Source organism: Pollachius pollachius, assembly GCF_949987615.1.
Source record: "Pollachius pollachius genome assembly, chromosome: 4".
NCBI classification, from domain to species: Eukaryota; Metazoa; Chordata; class Actinopteri; order Gadiformes; family Gadidae; genus Pollachius; species Pollachius pollachius.
Window position 1 is genome coordinate 7,702,212 of NC_136937.1, and position 26,818 is coordinate 7,729,029.

A 26,818-nucleotide genomic window follows, 5' to 3' on the forward strand; every position below is an offset into this window, starting at 1 on the left:
TTTTTTTATAATATCTATTTTATTGAAGGGTTTTGTTGTTACTATTTTGTGTTTTCTTTCTGTTTTAAGGGGTTGGAACTATGTCCTCTGTTATGGCTGCTGAAGTTCAACATAAAGGGCTCCTTAAGTTAGATCTCTCTCTCTCTGTCTCTCTCTCTCTCTCTCTCTCTCTGTCTCTCTCTCTCTCTCGCTCTCTCTCTGTCTTTCTCTCTCTCTCGCTCTCTCTCTGTCCCCCTCTCTCTCGCTCTCACTCCCTCTCTGGCAAGGTGGTGTGTGTGTGTGGAGGGTCCCTGGGGGTTTAGAATTTCACACACACCGTAACTTCGATGGCGCCAGAGTTGCTTCTGCTGCAGTGCATGACCACGAGGTGCATGGCTGCCTTCAAAGCAGATAAATACACATGAATGTCTGCTCCCACGCTAATATACACTAGGGTTCCAACATTGCTGGGGGGGGCAGCACGCACACATCTATACTGCGCAAGAGATAGGCTACACAACATCTGGTTTCATTAGGCTTACAAACCCTGGCATCCCCTTGCACGCACGTGGGATTCATGGGAAGGTTAGCTCTTAGTGTTTTCGAGATGACTTTGACGTTGCTCTACTCGCAATGTTGAGTTTAAAAACGGTTTGTTTTTTTACAGACGGCCCCGTCGACTCATTGCTGCTGCAGCTAGCGTCCGTACAGTTTAATAAATTCCCTGAGCCCCATGGAGGGGGAACATCTGCGAGGACTTCCACAACTTTCACCACACGCAGGCCACTTTTTACACTGGGGCCGCTGTGGAACCCGAATACATTTTGCTAGGCCATAGATATGAATGTATTTCCATGTATTATTCAGCTGCATAGCAGATGGGAGGTACAAAAATAAAGCAATGGTTCGAATTTTTGAATTTGTAATTTTAGGTTAGCCTTTTTAAATATATGAATACAAATGAAGTCATGATTCGTCTGGAGCTTTTTGGAGATATTACAGTCTTTTATAAAGCTAATACTATATTGAATTATTATGCATTCTTTTGAATTATGATGCAGGCTCTCAAGACTCTAGTTTTTATTCAGAAACACACAGATATTGTTTTATTCTGTGTATTCAGGGGGATAAAAATCATCTACATTAGTAGCCTTTTGATTTCCACCGTCAAACTTTAGCAGATTTTTAAGCTGCGCTTTAGCTAAACGTCAGCTGTTTTATGGCTTAACATTAGCTAAACGATAGCTGCTCTTTAGCTGTACCATCTGCAACTTTACCATCTGCCACGAGAGAAACACAGGAATCTAGTTTCCAAAGCCTTTACGATAGCCCTATTGAGTTTCAGTGGCTTCCCTATCACCGACTATCACTATCACAGAGTCCCAGCTCGGGTACACTCACCGCAGGCCTGAGGTAATGGAGCAGGGCATGGGGGTGTCCAACGCACGAGGAGCATCTCCTATAGGCCTCGTGCAAGCTAAGAAGGACCCTCTCTGGAGAAGGTCGCTGTGTGTCATGCACTGGAGATGGTGGCCATTGGTATGCTGCTCCCCGCTAGTGAGCCTTGGAACATTCCAGAATTCCAAACAGAGGCGGTAATACCACCCTGTGAAGCATGGTGAATGCCGTCCATAAGATGTGTATATACTTCATAAACATCACTCAGTCGATAGAAGGTCATAATACGGTATACCTCGCAATCTCGCAATTTTGTATCTCTAGTATATAACTGTAGCCCAGTTAGAAATCTCTCATTTTCACTTCACTAGTGTTTTCTTTGTGATAGAGATCCAGACCCACAATGTCCAAGAAACCAGTGTGAACAGATTTGTCCATGTTTTAATATAACGTAGTTGAGATTGCGAGTGTACAGTTATGCTTGTTTTACATGGGCGGAAGGTACCGCACCTGCTTTAGACTCGACCACAATCTGTCCTCAACTGTCCTACCGTGTGTGGATTCACCTGAGAACAAACAGAATCTCTAATATCATTGCTTTTATGTGTCTTGGACGTTCAAGATGGCTGATGAAGTCGTGAAAAGAATTCCCTGAACTCTTTCCGGGAAACCGAAAACGAAAGTCTGTACCGGCCATGCTATCATTTATTTTTCCAGGTCGAAGTTATGAAATCCCTAATAGGCCTATTGACATTGAATGGGATTGGCTCTTGCTCTTTGATCAAGTCTGACTGGTCTTACAGGCTGTGGGAGACGCATAGCTCCCCTCCAACTAGCGTAGCAGAAGTCTTATTCTGCTGAGAAACCGCTTTGTGAAGCATTGAGAGGTAATGACACACACACACACACACACACACACACACACACACACACACACACACACACACACACACACACACACACACACACACACACACACACACACACACACACACACACACACACACGTACACTTTCAACATCAAAGCAGCCAAGTCCATATACATACCCAGGCCCACACATAATGATCTGGATTCAGTTTGTTGGATTGATGATGCCAATTCGAACCTAATGCCAAACTGAAAACCCACAAATCTTGGTCTCGCTATCCTTTTTGTCATTCCTACATGCATATTTGCCCTTGTAAAACATTCCAAGCATTATAGCACTGGCATTAGCAGAATTGGAATATGATTTTGATAATTTTCAGAAGAACTTCCAACGACATTAGAACAGTTTTATTTTTGTAAATGTGACTAATGTTGAGGCTAGTAAGATGAGTTACACCAATTCTTAACCAATTTCTATGATTCACATGTTAAGGGAACAAATAAACACATTGAGATTGCACACAGAATTCATAAAGGTCCCAGACCAATGTGAACCGTATTGCACGTAAGATAGCCTGGTCGCGTCATATCTGGACATAAATAACTCACATAACTAGCGGCCCCCTTCAGAAGGTTGTTATGGTTCTGCTATCCTGAACCTACTGCTACACTGACCTCCTTAACCACGGCCTATTGCCTGTGATTCAATCACTGCAATCAAGAGCACCACAATTAAACCTGATGAATAATTGACTCTGATTAATGATGCGTAGTCGGGGCCTACGTCGGCGGCCGTGATTGGACGATTCAAACCACGCTAATGTTAGGCCCCCCGGAGATCCGTGGTTATCTACGTCCCTTTGTTTAATACACATTAATTTAAGCAATAATAAGAAAAACTAGGACAGGATGGATCCCTCTCTTTCTGCGTTCCAGCTCTAGGTTTCTCACCTGATAATTAAGGGAGGTTTTCCTTGCCCTTCAGCAGGCTTAGTGACCAGATGGAATTGGTGTATTGTGGCCTTTGCGTCTGTGATTAAGGGCTATAACAATAAAAACTTGACTTGTGCGTAATTGCTTATCAGATGCTTTTGTCCAAAGTGACGGTTGCGGAAAATATAAGCATTTTATGAATTCTAATGCACAAAGTACACAGTACACAGTTCTATGAATCAGAGGCATTTTAAGTTGTAGTCAATCACATGCACAATAGGAGTTGTCTAAATACATCTTCATCATTCCAAGATGAATGCCTTCACACCGCCTTTGTCTTTTTTAATGGATTTCCTCCTTGTAAATAATGAATAATTTCTTATTCATATGAGTTTGATAGGGTTTGATTTCAAGGTTGACCTCAAAGTGCTTGATATTAATGAGTAGGTTCTAAACACAAAACACACAATAGCGAAGACGTAACATCTCACAGCACTCTTCTACCCAAAGAAAGTCCACAAAATTCTTGAAATCCAAGACAGACGTGTGGGTGTGGATGAGATACAGAATGCGGGCAGTCCTACTTCTAGCACTGCCAGTATCATACATACTCACTAGTTCTAGAACCAAATGTATTCCTTCACACAGGACAAAAGGCTTCAGGCACACTGAGTTCTTTATATTTTTCCATTTCGACGTGTACACAGTAGTGTGTTGATGATATTGGGATATATTGCATTTTTTGTGTCACAGCAGGGTCCTCTAGGTGTTGAAGAGTGAAGGAGGGAGACGGAAGATAGTGCTGAAAAATAACTATACACAGTAACATCAGAGTTGTAAAGCACGGACACAACACAAGTAACTTCACTTGGAGACTTTAATTAACACCGAAATAAAATAAAGCATGTGTGATGATACGGAAAAAAGAGGACGAAGACCCTATTCCCCGACACACAGGAGGATAAACCAAGACTGAGTGACAACAGGAACAACACAGAAGGGCTTAAGTCTGCAATTTAATTGAACACAGGTGAAATCAATATTCACTGATTGAAGGTATATGAGAGCCCAGGAGGGTAAGCAGGTCCCTAGTGCTGGCTTGAGATATGGCAGTCTTGTGGAAGCATGATGAACGTTTCATAGAAGATGGTGACCTTCAGACTTTCCATCACATTTTTTAAAATAACAATTCATTCCGAAAAATATTTTAGAACCTTTTGAACCTATTTAACCTCTGTAATTTGAATATTGAATAAATTATGTTGAATACTTTGAGTCATCTATCCTCAGCTACAACCCCTGCCATAGATGATAATGAGTCACAATTATTGTTTCGAACATGATTCACCATGATGAGGTGTTTTGAATGCATTGTTTCTGCACAAAGTGGCACCATTTCTCGTCTTGCTTAGCAACGGTATTGCTGAGATAACAATGTCCCTACCCAGAATCTCCTCAGGCCCTGTCGTACACATTAACCGATCCAAATGTATCTAAACGTAACGCTATCACAACATATTCACCTCTAACCCAACACCATAACCTCACATTATCTAACCTAATCTCTCCGCGTAACCATGCCTAACCTATTACCTAAGTTTGACTCCACCCTAAAGGTATTATAGGTACGATTAATTTTTTCGGAGAGGCAGAGCAGAAAAGAGCTGAAGAGAGCACCATTTTGACAATCAACCAAAACATCTCCTCCATCTCTGCTTCCCTACGTTTCTCCGCCATTAAGAAGTGTTGCATTTCACACACCTGTGATTGACAGCCAAGATGGATGTGATGCCCAGAGGCACGCACAGTCATCTCAAAAACAGATACTCTCAGAGTATTTCACCCGCTAATGGCTGACACATGGCGATGGCATTTCTAGCAAATTACACTAAAATTATAGTTCTTCAATATGACGTACACCCCCTTTAACTAAAACCTAAAAGTAACCATCTCTGAACACCTCACAATAACCCCTAACGCTAAACATGACAATTTAAAACACTACCTATACTGAAAAGAGCTATATGTTACAAATGTTCTATACTAAATCATAAAATGATGATGTTGTAATTTATACTGGTTATGAATTCTGGCTTCTCCGACAACAATGGCACAGCCAATATGTTCCCCGTTCCCATCCCAGGTCAGAATGTTGTTTTGGCCTGTGTGTTCTGATTCACTATTCTCTGATTACCCCGGGTTGCCAGATATGAAACAAATTGGCACCCAGCACAGCGTGCTGCCATATAAGCAAAGCAAACAAACTGGATCAGCTGAGATTGTACCTCATTCCACCAGACCTAAAAAAGCCTCGTCCTCTTTTTGAAAAGCTCTACGACCAGATCCGTGCGGAAACACAGGTAAATCTTGGGAGTTTCATTTGAAAGATGGAGAATGCTTAGAGCCCAGACGAGCTGGTTAATATTTACCGCAAACAATGCATCAATTGAAAACATAAACATTAACTGATCATCTTACAGTGTTTGAATCGTCGTCGCTTGTCACTGTAAAAAGACAATGACAGAATAATTGCGCTCTTCACAAAATATAATGTTGCACTCAGCTCGTCTTGCGCTTGTCGGCTGATGCTTGGTTTTGAGTCTGGGCAGGGCAGGGCAGGCAGAGGAAAATTTTTCCAACATTGGGAATCTGGAGTGCGTCACCCTTTTAAATACTTGTTGTGTCAGAATTACATTTTAATCCCTTAAACAGCCTTAATATTATACCATATATAATATAATTTAATGTATCCAAACAAAACATAAAAAACATTGAAGTAAACAAGACAAGAAAATGTCAACACACCTCTTTATAATGTTTGTAATAGCTGATCTTAGGAAACTGTGCGGCCATTTATTGCCCCCCCAACAAATTTCCACGCAGTCAACATTTCTCAATTTTTTTCCAGTGCATTTAACCGATACCAAAACAACAACAGCAAAATGAATGACTCCGAAAGGGGTGAACAAGCGTCAAATTCCCTGTGTTGTTCCTTGGTGTAATGTCCTTTATGTTCTCTTCAATGGTCAGAACAGAACCATCAGGGGGAGACCCATCGCACTGGGCCATGTCTAACGCGGGCCACATTAGCCACAGATGAATGCCTCGGGAGCTATTTTGAAACAATCTGCAGCGGCCGAGCATTCAGATGACATTGAGATTGTAAACACGTTGTGAATAATGACAGCCAGACCATTTGCAAACCCCCTTTGGCAGCAGGGGTAAACAGACATCCGTCGCTATCTCCACACAGCACCCTTTAAAAGGGGAATGCGTGGGTTGCTAATCTCCAACAGCTTTTTGGTAAAGGAGGGTTAGGATGGCGCGCTCACAGAAACGGAGCCGGATGTTGACCTCCTGTTAGTGTAGGGTTGCGTCTGAGGGTTAGCTTTTTATTTTTCAAAAGCAGGGCCAGCCTTCTTGAAGACAACGTCAACAGGATGTGTCTGTTGTCCTGGGTGTTAGTTTTTATTTGCTGGTCGTATGCCCGTCGTAAGACACTTTCTTATCATGTAAGGTTCTAAGAATTTGTTCCTTGAAGTTTGTTTGATTTTGGGTTTAATCTTCTTCAAGGGTAAGTGAACTCCAATATCACTTTTCTTTCATTTGAAAATGGTTGCGTTTGGGTCTCACAAGGTGTTTGTGATGTGGAAGACTTCCAGAGTGCTTGTTTTCCATGGCTGCGCTCCCTTTGTTGTGAGTGTTTAAAAGAGCATAAACCTAAAGTCCTATAGGATCTTCAACATAGAAATCCATGCTATTTTCTCATTGTTAACAAAATAAGATAATAAAATAAGTGATATAATAATATAATAATAAGTCATTTCGAGAAAACAGGGGAAAAAAATTGTTGTTTTTGGCAGCCTTTGCCAACCAGTACAGCAAAATGTACTCTGCTCTGACCTCAAGTTGCGTTCAAAGCTATGGTGATGAGAAGGTCACAACGAAGGGACGCTGGCGACAAGGTGTGTGTGTGTGAGTGTGTGTGTGTGTGTGTGTGTGTGTCTGTGTGTCTGTGTCTGTGTGTGTGGAGCTCCTTTTGGCCAGCAGTTGCTGTTAATGGCCATGTCCGAGCGAAGGTTAGCCTTCTCGTTCACTTAATAGCATAGCTCCACGCTGTGAGGTGCATTCCGTACACAACATCGCTCATAACACCACTCACACACAATGACGACACTAGCTTAAAGAAAAGTACCCCAAAGTAGCCGTCGGTCGTAACCATGGGGATAACACGTCCGTCCCGTCCCCCCCCCCCCCCCCCCCACCCCCAAACCTTCCTGGAACTCTCAGCCCAAAACGCATTAGTTTAATCTCATCGTGTTTGAGTTCTGGCTGAAACTGGGAGGGGGTTCGCTTTTCCATGATACTCTTCGGTGTAATTGTTTGTTTTGTCTCGTCTATCGCGGCACCAATCTGCCTGAGGACGGAGGATCTGCCAGGAGCCGCACCGACGCAGGATTCCTCCGTTCAGAGATTGGAGGCGGTGGGATAATGTTAGCCGAAATATCTGAGATCGCGTCGCTGATCGATATCAGCATCCTAGTGAGGAATGAGCCAACAAATATATACACACACGCACACGCACACATGCACACACATGCAGACAGACGCACACACACACACAGGCACACCCACACACAGACACACACGCACATGCACACACACACACACACACAGACGCACACAGATGCATACACACACACACACACACACACACACACACACACACACACCAGAAACACACACACACACACGCACTCACGCCAAACACACACACACACACACACAAACACGCAAGCATGCACGCACACATGCACAAACACACACACGCACACACACGCACACATGCACAAACGCACACACACACAGACACACACACACATACATACACACATACAGGACCATACACAGGTGCAGCCACATGCACACAAAAACATATAAAGAAATACACACACACATGCACGCACACACGCATGCACACAATATGAATGCCCTCCATTGTTAAGATGTCACTTCCAGTTACAGTGTTGCATTAATTAAAAAATGTTATTCAACTGACTAAATGGAATACAGAGTATCTGAGCAGACTTCATATCTCCTGAGATTTCATTACACAGTCTTAATTAAATGCATTTGCGTGGCCCTGGCTGTGTGGGCCCATGTGTGTGCGTGTGTGTGTGTGTGTGTGTGTGTTTGTGCGTACTTTCTCCAAGGCATGGCATGGTCAGTGGTTATAGTGGAGCTGCCAGAGCCTCTTAGGAACCAACAGGACTGTGTTAAGGGGCCTACAGGACTGTGTTTAGGGGCCTACGGGACTTTGTTTAGGGGCCTACGGGACTATGTTTTAGGGCCCTCTGGACTATGTTAAATAATCTATGGGACTAGGTTAAGGGACACTCAGGAATATATTTAGGGGCCCTCAGGAATTTGTCAGGGGCCCTCAGGACTACGGTTCGCGGCCCTCAGGACTATGTCTAGGGGCCCTCAGAACTTTATTCAGAGGCCCTATGGACTTTCATTAGGTGCCCTCAGGAATAGGGGCCCACAGAGTGCTTGAAGTAAAACTGCAGTGATTTGTGCAACAGCTGACATCACGTCAATTCCATTCAATATTATTTGTATAGTGCTTAATCACAGTTCCCAAAGGGTAGTTCAAAGGGCTTCACAGGCCACATTCTACCAATAGGGTCACCCAGCAAGGGAAAACTCCATACAACTAAATACATGAAATAGCCTCAAGACGTTCTATTCAGTTGTGGTGACCGTGGTATGTTCAGCACCAAGGACAGCGCTTGAATACGACAAATCCAGTCGCTCTGATTTGCTAAGCTAACAGAAAGTACACAGAAGTGTGAGCTATGCAGTTCTGTGGACCTGTTGCCCTACAGGTATTTGTAAGGCTGATCTGTTGAGTGTCGCTCAACAGTGTAGACATTGTAGACATGTAGTCATTTTTTTATAATCTCATGTCAAATTGTTTACTTTGATGAGTTTTGTATAATTTGAATATTGACATTGTGTTTTATTACTTTTTACATGTTTCAGATATGGGTATTTGTACTGATCTGAAACTTTATTTTTAGTTTTGCTGTTAAGCACTTAGTAACTCATTTAACAGATTGAAACTGCACAAAACTGTATTTTTTGCTTGAAACTGATCTGAAAGCAACTGACCTGGAATTTCTGGGTTCCGTTACACAGAAGAGCAGACAGCCATCTTGTATCTGTAAGACTACCAATGAACACCAATGACTCACTTTTGTTCAAGTTTGGGTCCCTTGGAAGAAAAGGTTCAACAATATGATGCAACATCTGTCTCTAATATGACAGTAACTCAAGTGAAAGTCTGAAAAAACAGTGCTTTGTTTGGTTCCCCTCTCATTAGAGTGTTAACCAACATTCACTTGGTTTTGCCTCTGGAAATCATCCAATCATGCTAGGGATTTGGCAAAAAACGAGTACAGCGCAATTTTTGTGGCAATTTAACAATTTCATTGCACCGTTTTTTCTTTTATTCCAAGTTTCGGATTTACATCCGAGGAAACAAGCTGACAATGTTGAATTTTAAGAAGGAAAGAATGAAAACCAAGACCAGAAATAAAAACACCAGCAGAACTCTGCTCTGTTTCTCCTTGACTGCCGGCCGCTTTAGTCCTGTGGAGTCCTGTACTCTTTGCGTTTTCGAAAATGCAAAGAGTGTCAAAATAAAACCTCTCTACAACTGACTACACCATTCAATGCTGCTAGCGACAAACCTGTTTTTCGGAAGCACTAAACACGACAGAATTACAATGCAAGAATGTACTTACTTCAATGCTGAAATCTAAACCATGACCCTATTCCCAAGCGTTCCCTTGCCAAACCAACTCCATGTCTGCTTCACTGAAAAAGAGAAAAGGTATGCGTGTACATCACACTTCTCGGCGTGTTCGAGGGTGAAGTGACGAGTGACGGCAGGGCAGCATGTCTGAGTCCTAGTCGCTCTGTACTCGGGGATGGGATGCAATTGAAGGCAATTTACTCTCTGAGCTGAGCGGATTCTAGTTCCTAAATAACCCCTGGGGTGCATTACCATAGACACAGTCAGACTGAAACCAAACGTAACTGACACACGTCCGCACACATGCACGCACACACACACACACACACACACACACACACACACACACACACACACACACACAAACACACACACACACACACGAGGCTGTGCGCTGATCTAAGTGCACACAATAATAAACCTTGAACCTGCAGCTGTCAACTTTGTTGTCCCCAACGCACAATACTGAGAATCTCGTCTATGTGTCTGCACCATCTGTGTGCGTGCATACCTCCAAGTACGTGTTTGTGTCTGTGTTTGTGTGTTTGTGTGTGTGTGTGTATGTGTGTGTGTGTGAGAGTGCATTTTTGTGTGTGTGTGTGTGTGTGTGTGTGTGTGTGTGTGTGTGTGCATGCCTGAAAATCTTCTTCCATCTATATGTCAGCCGTGTCGCTCTGCTTAAAAGGTCTGTGTTGTATTTTTGCCGCTAATGGAGAGAAAGGAGCGTGAACAATTGGAGCTGACAGCCAGGTCCCGCCCACCGGAGCAAAGTGAGGACCTATCACAACAACAGAATCCCAACAAACAATATCTCGGCTAAAAAAAGAGACGCCACAGAGAGTGCCCAGGACGGCAGAAGGCAGTGTGTGCCCGCCCCCCCCCCCCCCCCCCCCCCCCCCCCCCCCAATCAGCCAATCACATCTCTGGAGATGAGAGGGAGCAGCATTTGGGCACATGACAAGAACGAAGGGATCTGGACTGTGTTTTCATTATCTTTTAAACACTGTTAAATAATTAGAATCTAAATGGAGTAAATTGTAAGGGTGCATTAAAACTTCACGGGCGGGATAGCGTGATGGTTACAGGGCATTTGACTCCAAGGTTTGAGGTACTGGGGGTGGATCTCCAACATCTGGAGACTGACCCGAGCCTACTGGAGCAACACATCCCACTCACCCTACTTGCTCTTTCATGCCATCGTCTGACTCCAGTGTCTCCTTTCCACAGAGCCCCGGGGAGGGGCATGAACTTGGCTCTTGTTATAAATGGTGCGCACGTCTTATAAGCTGCGTGCCCGTTTTAGTAAATCACGTGCACGTGTTAATAACGAGACACACCGACAGACCGTCTTAGAAGTTGTGCTCTGAGAGAGACGTTGAATTCGAGATCCAAATAAGAGCTGTTTTATTTTCTTGCAATCAAAGCCTCAAGTGCTTCCAGTTAACACAGCGGGGGTTTTATGGTTACTGTTGTGTAATTCAAACGCTGTTTAATACCTGGCCAGTTATTTTGTATGATCCGAGTTCACTGGCCAACGTTGCGCCAAGGAAGGGGGAAAACGCAGACGAAATGTGTAACCTCATGACCGAACACTAAAGAAATCAGCCTAACAACGCCCAATTTAAAAAATAAATATGTTTATGCCACCTCCAGGGCTCTGTACTTTTCTTTGGATACAAGCGTGTGCTAAATAACTAAATAGTCGTAAAAGATTTAAAGTAAAGTTTCGTTAGGTGGTGTTAGGAAGGACTTGTTTCAGCAACTGCTGTGCTACAGTCAAAATGTGCGTCTGAAACACAAACAGTGTGTGAGTGATCAGAATAATTACCGATAAATGAATGCATCAACAGAACCCACTAAAAACATCCCCATCTGCTCTGGGAATTCCTCCTTCATGCAGTGCAGCTTCTGAACAAGGTCACAACAACAGCGGCGTGTGGTTAACCGTGCGGTGATCCACATGTTGCAACTTGGCGGAAATACCCAACAGGTTCTGCCGTGACATCTAAAAATGTGAAAACCGCAGACAGGCTTTGCGGGGGGCCAAGAGCTGGTCAAGACCCCCCACCATCCCCCCGTCCCCCACTCATCCCACCCAACCACATCAAACTGACATTTCTTAGAATCAGAATCTGCTAAATGTAATGGATCTATTAGTTGTTAAATAAGATCTAGATAATAGTTGATTAAATTATGCTCGGCAAGTAGGCCTATAGGTCTTCGTAGAACACCTGGGGGCTTCTTCTTTGCAGGAATTCAACAGCCGAAGCAATAATAGAAATGTTTGTTACCTCACTTCACTAGTGATTCATTGTGGAGAAGGCAATGGGTAATCAATAGCGGTAAATTTCACGTTTTGAATTTGTCGCTTTGTGGTTGTCAGTTCTTTACAGCGTCTGTGACTGTGCTCTTCGTTCTTCTGGGAACCCCTCCTCCCAGCTCCTTGGTTTGTGTCCAATCCCACAAGGAGCTTTAAATAGGTGCACGCCGGTCACGCTGTCTTCCTGTGTCAGAGTGACAGCTTCCTGTTGGCAGCAAAATGCTACCACCCCGAGATAACCTAGTTTCTCTACCAATGTGGAAGAAAAGAGAACCCCATTCTCTAAATAAAGAAAAATTGGAAGAGTGTCTCAAAAAAGAATTACAAAAGAATGCGGTTCAGAAAGGGTAAAGGTTCAGCAAAGCCGGAGTTAAGCCGGAAAGCCCCGTTCTTAGTGGCTGTTTGAAGGCTCTCACGGAGACTGCATATCTTAGCGCGGTTCACAATGTATATCGTGCTCTATCAGGATATGCTTTTCGTTTTGAAGTAAAGCTCTTAAATGTGCCAACACTGAGGGTCATCACATTAAAGTACATTTATTGAAGAAGAAGTATTTTCTAACCTTTAGCCTTTTCACATCGTGATTAGTTTCCTTGTTGTGTAACCATAATCCAAATCAGGGAGACACCGAAACTGAGTTTCATGATGCGTTTAATATTATTTCACGACTTTTTACAATACCGCTCAAAAACAGTGAACGATAGTACCAGACCCTATAGCGACACCCTTATGCCTGGCGTTGTCATGTGGCCTTCGGTAGGCCTACACTTTAAAGGTGACATATTATACCACCAGGTGTGAGTGTGATTAGCCGTTACAAGTCGTTTTGAAAATCTGCCTCTTCTGACATCACAAGTGGGCGTGTCCACCCAGATGTACCTAGCAATGTTTGCTGCAATCCACAGGGTAGAATGGTAAGCCTGATCTATCCAGCACACATCTAGGTGGACACACCCACTTGTGATGTCAGAAGGGGCAGATTTGCAAAACGGCTTGTAACGGCTAATCCCACTCACACCTGTCAGTATAACATGTCACCTTTAACAGGAGGAAACTGAGGGGGTGACGGAGGTGTAAGTGAACCATCAGGACGGATGCTCCGCGTGTAGCTGATATTTCAGCAGGTCTGTGAGGCATGTCCCCACAGCAGGTCGGAACATGGGAGGGGTGAAACATCAGGCCTATATCAGTGATGTCATTCTCTCTTGACATCCCATTCGAGTGAGGGGGTTCACCTTGTGATTGACAGTGGGTTCATAATACGTTTATAATTTGTATAGTACGCATAACCTATATCGTGTTTCTTTAAAGTGATGGTTTTTTAAAGGTCCCATGGCATGCTACTTTATAGATGTTTTAATATAGATATTAGTAGGCCCCAAACACAGTATTTGAAGACGTTCCCGAAATTCAGCCGTGGCGCAGAATTACAGCCGCTACGAGCCAGTCTCACATTGAGCTTTCCCCAAATGCGCCGTTTCGGTGTCTGTAGCTTTAATGCAAATAAGGAGGAGAGAGACGGGTCAAGGAGGAGGGTGGGGGTGTGGCCCTGAGCAGCTTGCAGCCACGGTACCATGCGCTCTGTTTACAGTGGGTGTGTATCTTTAGCCGTGTTCTATGAATATTCTAGAACACACAGGAGTCCTGGAGCTCTATATCTAAATAATATCATATTATACATAGATATCTATATCATATAATATATATTATCACAGCCAAAAGCTGTGTGAGCCTCCAGACGATATTATAAATCTCAAACGACCGCGTCGGGTTCTCCGACGTCTCTGGTTCTTCCACGTCCACATCAATCTGAAGTAGACTGAACCACGACATGGAGGAGAAAAGGATTGTCGCCTGTGATTATTGACCACGGTTGTCTACCGCCGGAGCCTCGCTGCCAAGGGCAGCGAGGGCACCACCGCCTCCTGCGGCGCCGAGGCGGTGGTCACTCGGCAGCGGGAAGCGGGGCTCAAGCAAGAGACATTCACGGCCAACAATCCCTTTCTCCTCCATGTCGTGGTTCATGTACTTCAGGGAGTCAAAGCCAAAGTTCCTTTTCCTCCAATTCATTCTCAACCATGGCTGAGATAACCCCCACTACGAGTCTCGTTGTAGAAATACCAGAGATGAGAGTCTGACGTGTTATGCGCCATAACACCAACAGCACAACGGTTATCCAAATAACAAGGAAGTGTACAACACTTGCGTTACAGTCCTGGAGCTCTATATCTAAATAATATCATATAATGCATAGATATCTATATCATATAATACATATTATCATGGCCAATGACCAAACGCAAGTTTTAGCCACTGGGGGACCATAGGCAGATAGATTTTCATGCCATGGGACCTTTAAGATAACTTTGGAATTCATTTTAGTTAAATGATGTTGTTTATGTTGGCGACATAAACTATGACTAACTTTGTTTTTCATTTTTAGACACAATATGTGTCTTGGCCCTTCTTTCCCTGGAGTTAAACGTGGGGTATTTGTGTCTGTGGACGTAAGCTGTTGACTAAAGTTGTGTTTTAGTCTTTGAACGGCTGACAAGTAAATAGCAGAAAATTGCTTTGCGAATGAAAAAAAACAAAAAGATTTGCCTTTACTCCCTATTGTTTTGAATTCTGGAGAAGAAATTAAATTCCTTTCAGGGAATGGCAGGAAGATTGCTGTGCGTGCGTGTTCATGCGCGGCTAACTACCTCTCATTTACATCTTTGGGAACAACACTGTCACCCCACTTTCTGAAACAACATGATCCACCGACGTTCTCCTCGCCGGACACAGAGACAAACGTCTCGCAAAGCTTCCAGAAGTATCTACCCAATGAGCAAACTTTAGTTACTTTTCTTTTAAACTCGTTTCTTGTTTGTGTTTTGTGGTTTCCCTTGTTAAGCACTTAATATAATGAAGTTTTCCACAAAGAGAGCTGTAACGCTAAATCTCAATAGAATAATTGATAGTTCCTATATACGATAAAAAGGAATATGGAAACTTTTTGCAATACCTCAATGGCAAATATCTGTTTGTAGGATTAAGAGAAATATATATCCAGTATCAGATTTCCCTAAATGCTGATTGGTCTTAATGAACTCAAAACCATTGAACTTTGTCTGCAAATGTTAATGGAGGATTGGTATTTCATGACATATATTCTGTTTCAACCCAGTTTTTCTTGATTTTCAAATTTCGGAGATTACCCACACGCACACACACACACACAAACTCACTGGTGATATTTAAATATTCTCTAAGACTCCAACTCAATTAATTTCAGCACAATATTAATTGTATCATAAAAACATGTTAATTATTTCACTGTGTTAGAAGTAAACATGAATTATTCAACATTTGAATGTGTGTGTGAGTTTGTGTGAGGGTGTGTGTCTGTGTGTGTTTTGATGTGTGTGTTTGTGTGTTTCTCTGTTTTGTATGTGTTTCAGTGTGTGAGTGCTCCATTGTGTGTGTACGCACAATCTTGTTTGTGTGTGTGTGTGCACATGCTTGCGCGCGTGCGCACATGCGCGTGTGGAGGACATATTTGCATGTAAATGCCGGATCTGTTTATTTGCGTCACTTGGTTGGTTTCCTCTTGTTTGTCTTTGCCTGCAGAGCGCCTTGGCGTGCCAGGCCTCTGCCGGCTGTTAGCCAATCAGACTCCTCGTGGCCGTGGCGCCGCACTCTGCTCTGTATAGCGAAACCCCACAGATAATGTATATAACAATGTATGTATCCCCCTGTACCAAAACCCCAATGTATGTCTGTTGTCATCAATGTGTATGTATAAATGTGTATAAAACTGTCGACACATGGTGCGACAAGTCTGACACAAAAAAAGGAAATAATCAAAACAAATGAAGGAGGAAAGGAGTAAACAGAAATTAATTGCCTGCCGGCCGAACGTCTACATTGTTAACACTGCCGTGGACAAGAATCGCAACAACACTGATGATGAAAAAGCCATTATGTCAGCGTATCGATCAATGATAGAAGCAACAGTAACAGCAATGTAGAGAAACAAAGTAGATAAACAACGTAGACAACAATGAAAACACTTGAAAAGCATCGCTGTGGACAACAAAATGGAATCACAGACTTCAACGTGGATGTTAACAAGGATGTAAACACCAGTGTGTAACATCACATCACTGTGAATAATATTGTAAGCAACAAATTAAACAACGATGCAAAGACCGCTGTAATCAACACTGTCAATGACTGTGTCTAAAACAACGTTAGTCGTTCCATAAAGGGCTAGTGAGCCATCAGACTCCACACGTCATCATTGGTGTCTGGGGCTCAAGATGTCTCAGATAGGCCTGGGGGCTGGTTGCTGATATATCAATTCTTCACGTCCCTAGCTGAGGGCAGTTCTGAGTTTAATTGAGCGCAGTAATCGGGCACTGTCTGTTTTTTTTTTCAGTATATGGGGAATTCAAGCACAGTTCATCAAATTATGGACAGGTTGAGTCTGAACACTGTGTGTAATGATGCCAGGTTTTAAAAGTGATTACTGAGGATTTGTCCCAGAACTTGTCTTCTCAAGTTCATTCTATAAGAAAAACAATTGCATGAAGTGATTCAATTAAAATGTGTGAGGACTTTATCACATGCTGTGAACTTAATAAAATACACACACACTTTCCAAACTTGATAAACATCCTCGTTATGTGCCACTTCCTCTCTGCGTCCTTCATTACGTCTTTGTCGCTATAATCGACAATAATCATCCTCATCATTTCACACATCATCATTATCAGCATTTTCAACATCACATTGCCATGCCGACCTCTCCTACCTGCTACGTTTTCAGTTTGTGTTGTGTTTGTGTTTGAGTACCTTGGCTTAAGGGGTACAATAAATTGTATGCCTGTAAAACCCTATTCTGATAGAGAGATCAGTTAAAGGTAGGGTAGGCAATTTGGAGGAAACCAGCCAGAGTAAGCTAGACTTTTGAAAGTTTCCAATCGAGAGAATCCCCCCATGCCTTCAGGCTTCCCTCAAGGCGTCTCCACCGAACTAATGACTCCTCTTTTATAATGTCTATGTTAAGAATGGTCATAGCAGATGGGACGCGTGATTTCTTGTACCCATATCCCAGGCTAGGGGGACCTATGTGTCCTCTGCCAGAGGCAACAGCTGGAATGATGAGTGAAGGTGATTTAAGGTGAGGGTGCAGACATTAAATACCTGAGTGGCCCTTTCGGTTGGACCTTGAACCTGATTAGCCATTACAAGCCATTTGGAAATCTGCCCTTCCCAGTGCCTTAGTGAGAGCACAGCTGGGAGTGTCCACCTGGATGTAAGATGGACATCGAGGTGGACACGCCCACTTGTGATGAGCACTCTCAGTGAGTGACCGGTAGACCATGGACGAGGAGTGTTTGCCAAAATTGAAGATCCTCCGTTCATTGAGAAAGGAGAGCCACTGCCCTTCTTTCTTTTATAAATGTAGTCTGCATTGAGCTGAAAGGTATATGCTACATGGACCGCAAAACTAGAATATCCCCATTTTTTCATGTCAGAAATCTGGCCAAAGAACACCCCTTGGAGGTAGAATCATTGAGTTTAAAAAGAAACTTATTACATATCTTTATTTGGAGCCACATTATCAGTCATTGCCACGGAAAACCTTAGAAGCTGGAGGTGAGGATCTGGGAAAGGACAAATTGAAGTACTTTGGGGAGATTATAGTGTGAGAGGTAAACCCACGCACCGGCGAAATTAAGTTAAGCCATTTGTACATACATTTTATTCACGTATTCTACAAAGTATTACAACTCTCTGTCTGCCCTGACAGGCATAGCATTTCAACTAATGGGACTACTATCATAAAGATATTTTATTCATAAAGCCTCTAACACCGCTGGCTAGCGTGTGTTTTTTTTTCCAATCAAATCCAAAACCTTCCTCCTACCTTTTCTTTTGGCACTAAATACCTCACAATGCCTTTTCACGTCGTCTTTGAGCATTTATTTATTTTTCTGGCATCAATTCTACCACTGCATTTCAGTTGCTTCCCCCGAACTGTATACTTTGGATGATTAAGATGCAGGCTTCTTTTTCCACATTGTCGCAGCAGTATCCATTTTTGCGGCAAAAAATTAACAATATATAGAAAAAGTGGCATGCTGTTAAATGGCTTATAATCAACACTGATGTACCAGTAGCGAAAGCCTTGCTAATTGTCACTGTTTACATAAGAAGTAACCATATTAAACACACATTGTGGTAAAGTCCAATGTATTCAAAAGTAATCAATCTATATATATGATATACATATATTATTGTACATATAATTCATTGGTATAAACTTAATGTGCTTCTCCCATGTGTGTGATTTTCAGACCGTGTTTTAAGTGTGGCTGTTTTTGTTCAACCCACTTTGCTTGCTGCCAACCCCTGGTAAAGGGTAGATTAACTGGAGGGCCAAATGTGAATTGATAACCATGAATTTCTTGTGTGGATTAACACCCAAGAGGAGATAAGGTTATTATGGCTCCACATGGTCGTTTTGTTTGAAATCTCCTATGGGAAGGTCTATTGGCAAATAGACAGCACTGTTTCCTAGCAACAACTTTAATATATGTAGAATTACGTTTCCTAAGTAAAAGGTGTTTAATGGCTGTAATCATCTAGAGTTCTTTTCCTTCAGAGAAAAAAATGGATACAAAAAAAACATGTGAACACAGAGAGTGGCAGTTTGTCAACATGATTGAAGGACGGGAGTCACTTTGAGGTTGAGAAATTTGGTTTCACTGCAAACATTGAACACTTATTTTCTTCCAACACAAATTGTTTAAACACACTGGCAGTTGGAAGAGAAGAATATATCGTGTAAGTAAGAGTGAAGGGTGAGCGCACAGTTTAAAATGTACAATTTAATTTGCAGAAAGATTTGCCAGGCAATTATCAGTCCCACTTATTAAGTCTATAATTGTAAGTCACAGCAGTATACCCTCACAGATACAATACAGATCCATACAGAAAACCTGTTAATATGATTCAATTTATGTCAATTACATTAAAAAATCATGCTGTCGTTGTCCTTCTCATACACCTTGGGCCCTATTTTAACGGTCTGAAACGCAAGTGAGAAGCGCAAAACGGAAGTAGCTTTGTGGGCCGGGCTCGGCTGTTGTTGCTATTATACCGGCGGATAAATGAATCTTGCGCCCGACGCAAATCTAAAAGGGTTGCCCTGAAGTAACCTAATTACCCGTAGGTGTGGTTTGGGCGTAATGTGCAATAAACCAATGAGAGTGCCATCTCCCATCCCCTTTAAGAGCCATGAGCGCATTTGAACCTGACGAGTTGATATTTTGACAGTGCGTTTGCAGTCTCCGATGAGACAGATGCATGACCACATGAATTTCAAACTTCAAATGGCTCAGTTTATGGCCAAATAATATGGCCTGATTCACACAAGGAATAGCGTTTTCTTCTACAACTTCCGAAATACTGAGTCGTCATTTAAATTTCGGCAAAGAAAACTTAACACACATATGATATGCAGTCCTGTGGCCGCAACTGTGGGTCTATTTAATGATATGTGGCAATACATTAACACACATCATTTCTTACCAGTATTGTATACATTATCGTTATCGACTTGTGTTCCTAATATGCATGTGTCCCCCCGTTAATATACATTGCCATGGACTGTATTAAGCGTTACGTGTTTAGTTTGCGTGTGTTTAAACAGATGGATGCATACAGGCGCGCCTGATTTCATTTATTATTTTTAACACTCACTCGCAGTAAAATGATGTTTTCTCACGATCAAATACTCGTCAATCCTAAACGTTATGGGCTTGTGCACGATGTCTGTGTCAAGGAAATATGTGTTTGCTGTACGGTGATTGCAGATGCATTGATTTAAATACAACTTATTACCGCTGTATCAGCTGTTCTTTCCCAAATAATTTAACCAACGTTATCATTTACCCTAAAACAAGATTTTGTTTTGGAAGGCTGGCATATAGCCTACTTTGCTCGAGTTTATCATTGTTATTATTATTATTTCAACACATGGCATAGCCAACTACAGTGTTCATTCATGCAGCCCCTATGGAAAAAATGTTGCAGTTCCGACCTGCAATGGTACGTCAAAATAGCAACACCAACTGCGATCAGCCAGTGCGCTTAGACCAGGTATTTGGCGGTCAACTGCTTTATCGATCTGTAAGATAGCACCATGTATCACTTGCGCCGGAACACGCCTCTGCTTTTCGCCAACATGCCACACTCTCAGGAACACACTCTCAGGGCGCAAGTTTAGTGGCGCAGGTTTGCTGCGGGGGAAAATCGGCTTTGCATCGGGTACAGACTAGCAAAGATACATGCGTCGGTGTAGAAAGTCAATTGCGCTGGATGCAAGATAGGGCCCCTTATGTGTGATGTATGATGTGTTGCAAAAGATAATGTGGACTAAAAAATAGCTAGATTTTGGTGTGGCATGGACTTCGCCATGGTAAGCGCCAAGATTTGAACTTAATTCAAAACTACGAAAAAAATAACAAATTCAGATGATAACTTTTATGATGTTGGTTATTATAGTTATCATCGGGAGGTTGAAGATCTGAAGTTGAAAGCCGGAATTTCCGACATGGTCTTGAGCACAAATTATTCATCCCCAGATAGGGGGCTGCAGGTCATGCTGTATCATTATAGAGGCAAACGGCAGAACACGGATGAGTTATTTTATCTTATAATAGTGTGATATACCCCCTTGACAAGTGTTTTTCATTTCCCTTTCCTTCAGGTACACTCAAGTGGTCTGCTCTCTGAAGAGCTTTGCCTTATTTCAACATAACATTTAAATGTCACTATCTGGAAAAGTTAATCAAGGTTGACAGCCACTCAAAATATATACGCTCCCATACATACGCACGTACACACATGCACACGCATTCACACGTACACACACACGCAGCCACCACGCACCTGTCACACACACACACACACACACACAAAATAATACTTAGACAACGCATCTCTCTGGTGAAATCTCAAAGTATTTCAAGCTATTTATTGGATCTAAAAAAAACCTTTGCATATTCATTTTACCCATGTCACGCATATAGGTGTACACACACACACACACAGACACACACACACACACACACAGACAGACAGACAGACAGACAGACAGACAGACAGACAGACAGACACACAAATCCTCTTGTGGTTGCGGATCGACATAGCCTGTTCCTCTGCAGTCCACCGATTGTCATGCTGTGGTTTTGGCTGTAATTTCAACCTCTAAATGCCGCCATTTTTGTCTTATTAATCGCTTTTGTTTTCTCCCCGAGACATGATAAAGTACCGTCGGGGCCGGCTTGTTTCCCCGTGCACATCGCCGCCGCCGACAGCCTAACATGGCTATCACATCAAATTGGATTTCAATGCTCCGCTGACTGTGCTAATGACTCGCTTGGTGTCGCGGTGTGTGTTTTGGTGAAGCCAACTCCGGAAGTAATGGTAGTCTGATGCAGAAATGCCCTTTACTCGTCTCGTTGCTGTCTTTCTTTCTCTCTTTTTTTTCCCTTACTGGTTCCCAGGGCTTGCTGGCACGGCTGCCATGTGCAGGCAAACACTGAGCATTCATGACCTGGGTTGATTGGTATTGTAATATATTAAGTCTATTTGCATATCTCGCTCAGGGATTCCTGCATAGATAGACTGTGACATTGGAGTTGGAGCCCATAACCTTTCAGCTGGGAGTCAAACCCCCCTAAGCACTGTTCAATCCTTCCACCCGTTCAACTCTTATTGATGTGCCCTAATGCATTCCATGTGATCATGCTTTTCTTTCATATTTAAGCACTTTCACATCCTTCTTTCATCACAGTTTATTTAATTTTTTTTGAACCCTGAACACTTCACACTAAAATGGAGTGTTTCATTTGATCATTCCTCCAGAGAGTTTGAATCGGGGAATGTTTTTCACGACTCAACGCACAGGAACTGAGGTGAGCCAACTCCGTCATTGAGAGTGTTGTAAGTGGAGCCAGGCGGAAAACATTCCTCTCCTGACTGTGTTGTCTCGTACCGACACTTTAAACACAAGTAAAGATTAAGAGGCAAGCACAATGTGGGCAAAGGTGCAATCACCAAAAGACAGAGAGAGAGAGGATAAATCAGTGCGGTAGAGGTAAACACAACCCATGTTCTGTTTGTGTACCGCCGTCTTATTTGACATTTTCACAAAATAATAAATAAACAGCTCTGTGCAAATTCTAACACAGGAATGCAGATGTATGTGTAGTTTGTGTGCTACAGAACTACACATTAATTAGCATTCACTGTGTTTGAATTTACCAATCCTCAGACAGAGGGAGATTGCCTCAGGCTTCAGGATCGTTATTAATATATGAACGCATGCTTTTAGTACCTCAAAAGTCAATCAAATGCAAAATTACAAAGAGCAAACATGTACAACTATAGAGCTGTAAAGTAAACAATAGCCGATAGCATGAAAGATTTCCAAGGCCTATTTGTTACGTAATCTAAAGACACACAGTGATACAGAGTGTATTTTCTGCCCTGGCTGATCTTTAAGGGGTTTGAAGAGGACAAATCTACATCCAGCTGCTTGTCATTAAATGCATCCATACCACAAAATCCTTTTTCTACCGATCGTGCCAGATCCCCGACAACAAACAGGCGGGAAATAACCGATGTGCACATTATTTGCGCTTGTGCGACTCACGCAGCCATAGGTGAATCACACACACACACACACACACATGTGAACCATATGGCAGTTATCTGACTCACCATGGTGCAGACGAGCTTGAGGGTTAAACGCGGGAGTAATTGATTATATATTGTAGGAGTTGTGTGTCTGTAGGCCCTCGCTGTGGGTGTTCACATGTGGAGGAACATTTCCCCAAGGATCACACCGTTTTCCAATTCTCTTTCCACAAAATCACCACCCCCACCACCTCCACAACCACCACCACCACCACCACCACCACCACCACCACCACCTCCACTACTTCCCCCATTATCACCACCTTCACAATATCCCAACCTGCACCACCAACATATACACCACCACCTCCACGTCCTCCGCCGCCACCACCACGACCTCCACCCCTACCTCCATCATCGCAACCACCGGCACCACCTCCACCACTTCCATCACTAAAACCTACTCCGCCAGCGCCAGAGCAAAACAAAACACAGAGGGATTTGTCTGTAATTCCCAATCTCCCAGTCCAGTAGCAATGTGTTATTGTCTGTTGAAATAAAAAGAAATATCACACACACACACACCCACGCTTACACACACTGCTTTCCACCTGATTACAGCCAAGCGGTGAAATAGCTTTACATTTTGTGGAGGTTTCACAGGCACACACGTGTTTGTGTTTGTGTGTGTGTGCATGCGCATGAGAGTGCATGTGTGTATGTGTGTTTGTGCGTGAGTATGTGTGTGTGTGCATGCACTTGACCCCCCCCTCTCGAGGAGTTGATGTACTAGCAGGTTAATGCAGCAGCTAATTGTCTGATCGTCAGGGTGGGATTGATTTGTCTGTTTCAACGCAGATAACGCATGTAATTGCCCTCCCCTCCACACACACACACAAACACGTACAAACAAACACACTCGTACACACACACATAGACACACACACACACACACACACACACACACACACACACACACACACACACACACACACACACACAGACACGTAAACCAAGGACAGAAGAGGATAATGGGGGGCAGGGGGGAGGAGAGGCAGTGATAAGGAATGGATGGGCCCACCAATGCAGGTTAGGGTGGGCCGGCGCTTAAAGAGAGCAATAGACAGAGGTGAAGATGGATTGTCCTGATGAAAGCACCGGGGTGAAGTGGAGAGAATCAGGGCTGTTCTGCATATCTACACCGACTCCCTAATGAGCCCTGTCCGTTAAGTCACTTAATGGGGACACGCATGTCGACGGCACCCACGCACACAAACACACACACACACACACACACACACACACACACACACACACACACACACACACACACACACACACACACACACACACACACACACACACACACGCGCGCAAACCCACCCAATCACAAACAGGCATGCATTGATTGTCCTTCAGGTGGAGGAGGAGGGCTGACCTGGGGGAATGACTGAAGAGTGAATACAAAGTGAACCGGGCCTTGCTACACACACACACACTGTGTGTGTGTGTGTGTGTGTGTGTGTGTGTGTGTGTGTGTGTGTGTTATGAGTCTGTGTGGTGTGGAGGCCAACCCTGTTGAGGCCATTTTCTAAGAGATACGCATACGTTACGTTAGCACATAGTACGCATACGCATAAGTCTTTTTTCTGTCAGAATGAGCCATGAACACAGTTATACAGAGTGTCTTATACTGTTGAACGCCCGATATGGGAGCTTCGTTAAAACAGAAAACCTTAAAATCGGGTCTAAGTTTCATAGGTGGCGAACAAGGAGATCTGTGAGGTTGTAAAAACTATAATAGACTACAATGGGCAGTGGTATGGTATCGTCAAAGGACACCCTAGTCATCTTACTTACAACCAGCCATCTTCCTTGTTCAGCTGCCGCCATACATTCCCAATTACTGTAAGGCGGCCATTGCTGTTTAATGATATTGAATAGGGTTTAAAGGGACCTTCCATTACAACCCACATTCTACGGTGTGTTTGATCAAATTAAACACTTGCAGGACACATAATGAGAACCCACCAGAGGACTCTGTTCAACAGACCTCGGGGGCTCTGAGGTGTGGGGAAGCCTGGCATTCCCCGTCCCCTCCTGCTGAGGGCTGAGTGGATCCTGCACCGCTCGGTCCTCTGGGTCCAGCAGTTAATGAGAAGAACCTGCCTCAGTCTGAAATGCGTGACTAATGAATCAGACCCCACCACCAGCACCACCACCACCAAAACCACCCCCATCATCGTCTCCTCTTGTGGGACTCTTTGGAGGCCAGGAGCTGCCAGACTTCACCGTCTCACCTCCAGCTTTTTCCCTTATCACCAGAGGACCTGGAAACCAAAAGACGTACTTATGGTTTGGCTTCCTTCCTTCCGTCAACTGTTGTTCAGAAACCGATTCCCCAGCAGTCAGGAAGGGCAGAATTCCCAGACCGTCTTATTTCCGTGTGTGTCTGCTGTAACACGGTTGCACCGAAGATAAAAACCCTGGCCAAGATAAATACACTCGCTTGACTGCAGGCATCGGCCAGCCTGTTCCTCCAGTCGAGTGGGGCTGAGGAAGGTAATCTGACCCTGGTTTGAAGCCCACATGGTGGGGAACACAGGCGGGGGAGCGACAAAAAGGACTTTGTCAGCATCGAGGCCAGCCTGCATCCTGTGCCTGGGATTCGTTACGGGATTGAGCCGTTTCCTACCTCCACCCCAGCCCGGGTGGAGGTGGCTGGGATGCTGGGGCTCTGCAGCAGGTGCCGGTGTCTACCCCCGTTGCCTCCTGGTTCAGCCTGCTGTCATCCTGCCAGCGGATCACCTGCTCCACCCCCCCAGGACTCACCCTAATGGGATCAGGATTTGTCTGGAACCATCCTCCACCTCCCTGCCGTGGAAATCCCCTCGGGCCCCCCCCCCCCCCCCCCCCTCCTTCCCTCCACGGCCTCCGCCACCTCCACCGTCCTCACCACTTCCACCTCCATCACCACCTCCAGCCTATCAGGGAGGTGTAAAGCTCTCAGGATTTCAGGCACTAGAGATCTGTTTTGGGACTTCACCCAAAATGGCACCCTCACCTTGTGTCTTACGGGCAGTCCTATTGGTTATTTCATGTTATTTATTTCTACTCATAACATGAGGTTATAACACTCTTTCTGAGGTTCATCCCTGATATGCATGTATATGTCGAGTGCCTTGTCCTAAGAATGGCCATGCTCAGAACCACCCTGTGATTTACTGTGCATTTGATCAAAATGAACCCACCTTATCATGGTTCCCCCTGAAAACCTATATATAATCTTAGACACGATGTGAACCCAGGATGTAACTGCTGCTTTCGTGCGTGCGATGTGGGCTAGTGTACAGGTCCAATAACAGCAGAGAGGGACTGATAAGGATTCTTTCCTGCACCTTCGGTTCATTGCAAATTACACATAGCATCATCAAGAGACACAAACTTGCACACAAACACACACACACACACACACACACACACACACACACACACACACACACACACACACACACATGTAACCACACACATGTATGTAACCCCCCCGACATATACACAAACACACACACACACACACACACACACACACACACACACACATATACATACTACGTACAAACACACACACACACACACACACACTCTCTTTCACAACAAAATCAATGGAGGAAGAGGGACATGAGCCCACAGACTGATTGTTTCCAGTCCAGATGCAGAAGGCAAGAAAATAGATTTGTTATTGAATCACCAGGAACCTGCTGCTCCCTCGACCGCCCGGCCCGAGAGAGAGGGAGAGAC

The 26,818-nt window shown here is 43.8% G+C and overlaps 1 protein-coding gene across 1 annotated transcript in view; it reads right to left on the reverse strand.

Annotated features, from left to right (window-relative positions):
• The window catches only part of gfra2b (GDNF family receptor alpha 2b), a gene marked incomplete at both ends in the record, with an annotated part of 78,267 nt that extends 54,796 nt beyond the window's left edge, over positions 1-23,471 (reverse strand). The window contains one exon of the mRNA XM_079735651.1: positions 23,361-23,471. Coding sequence (XP_079591777.1) covers positions 23,361-23,471 — 111 coding nt within the window. The remainder of the gene's footprint in view (positions 1-23,360) is intronic.
• Positions 23,472-26,818: the final 3,347 nt, after the last annotated feature.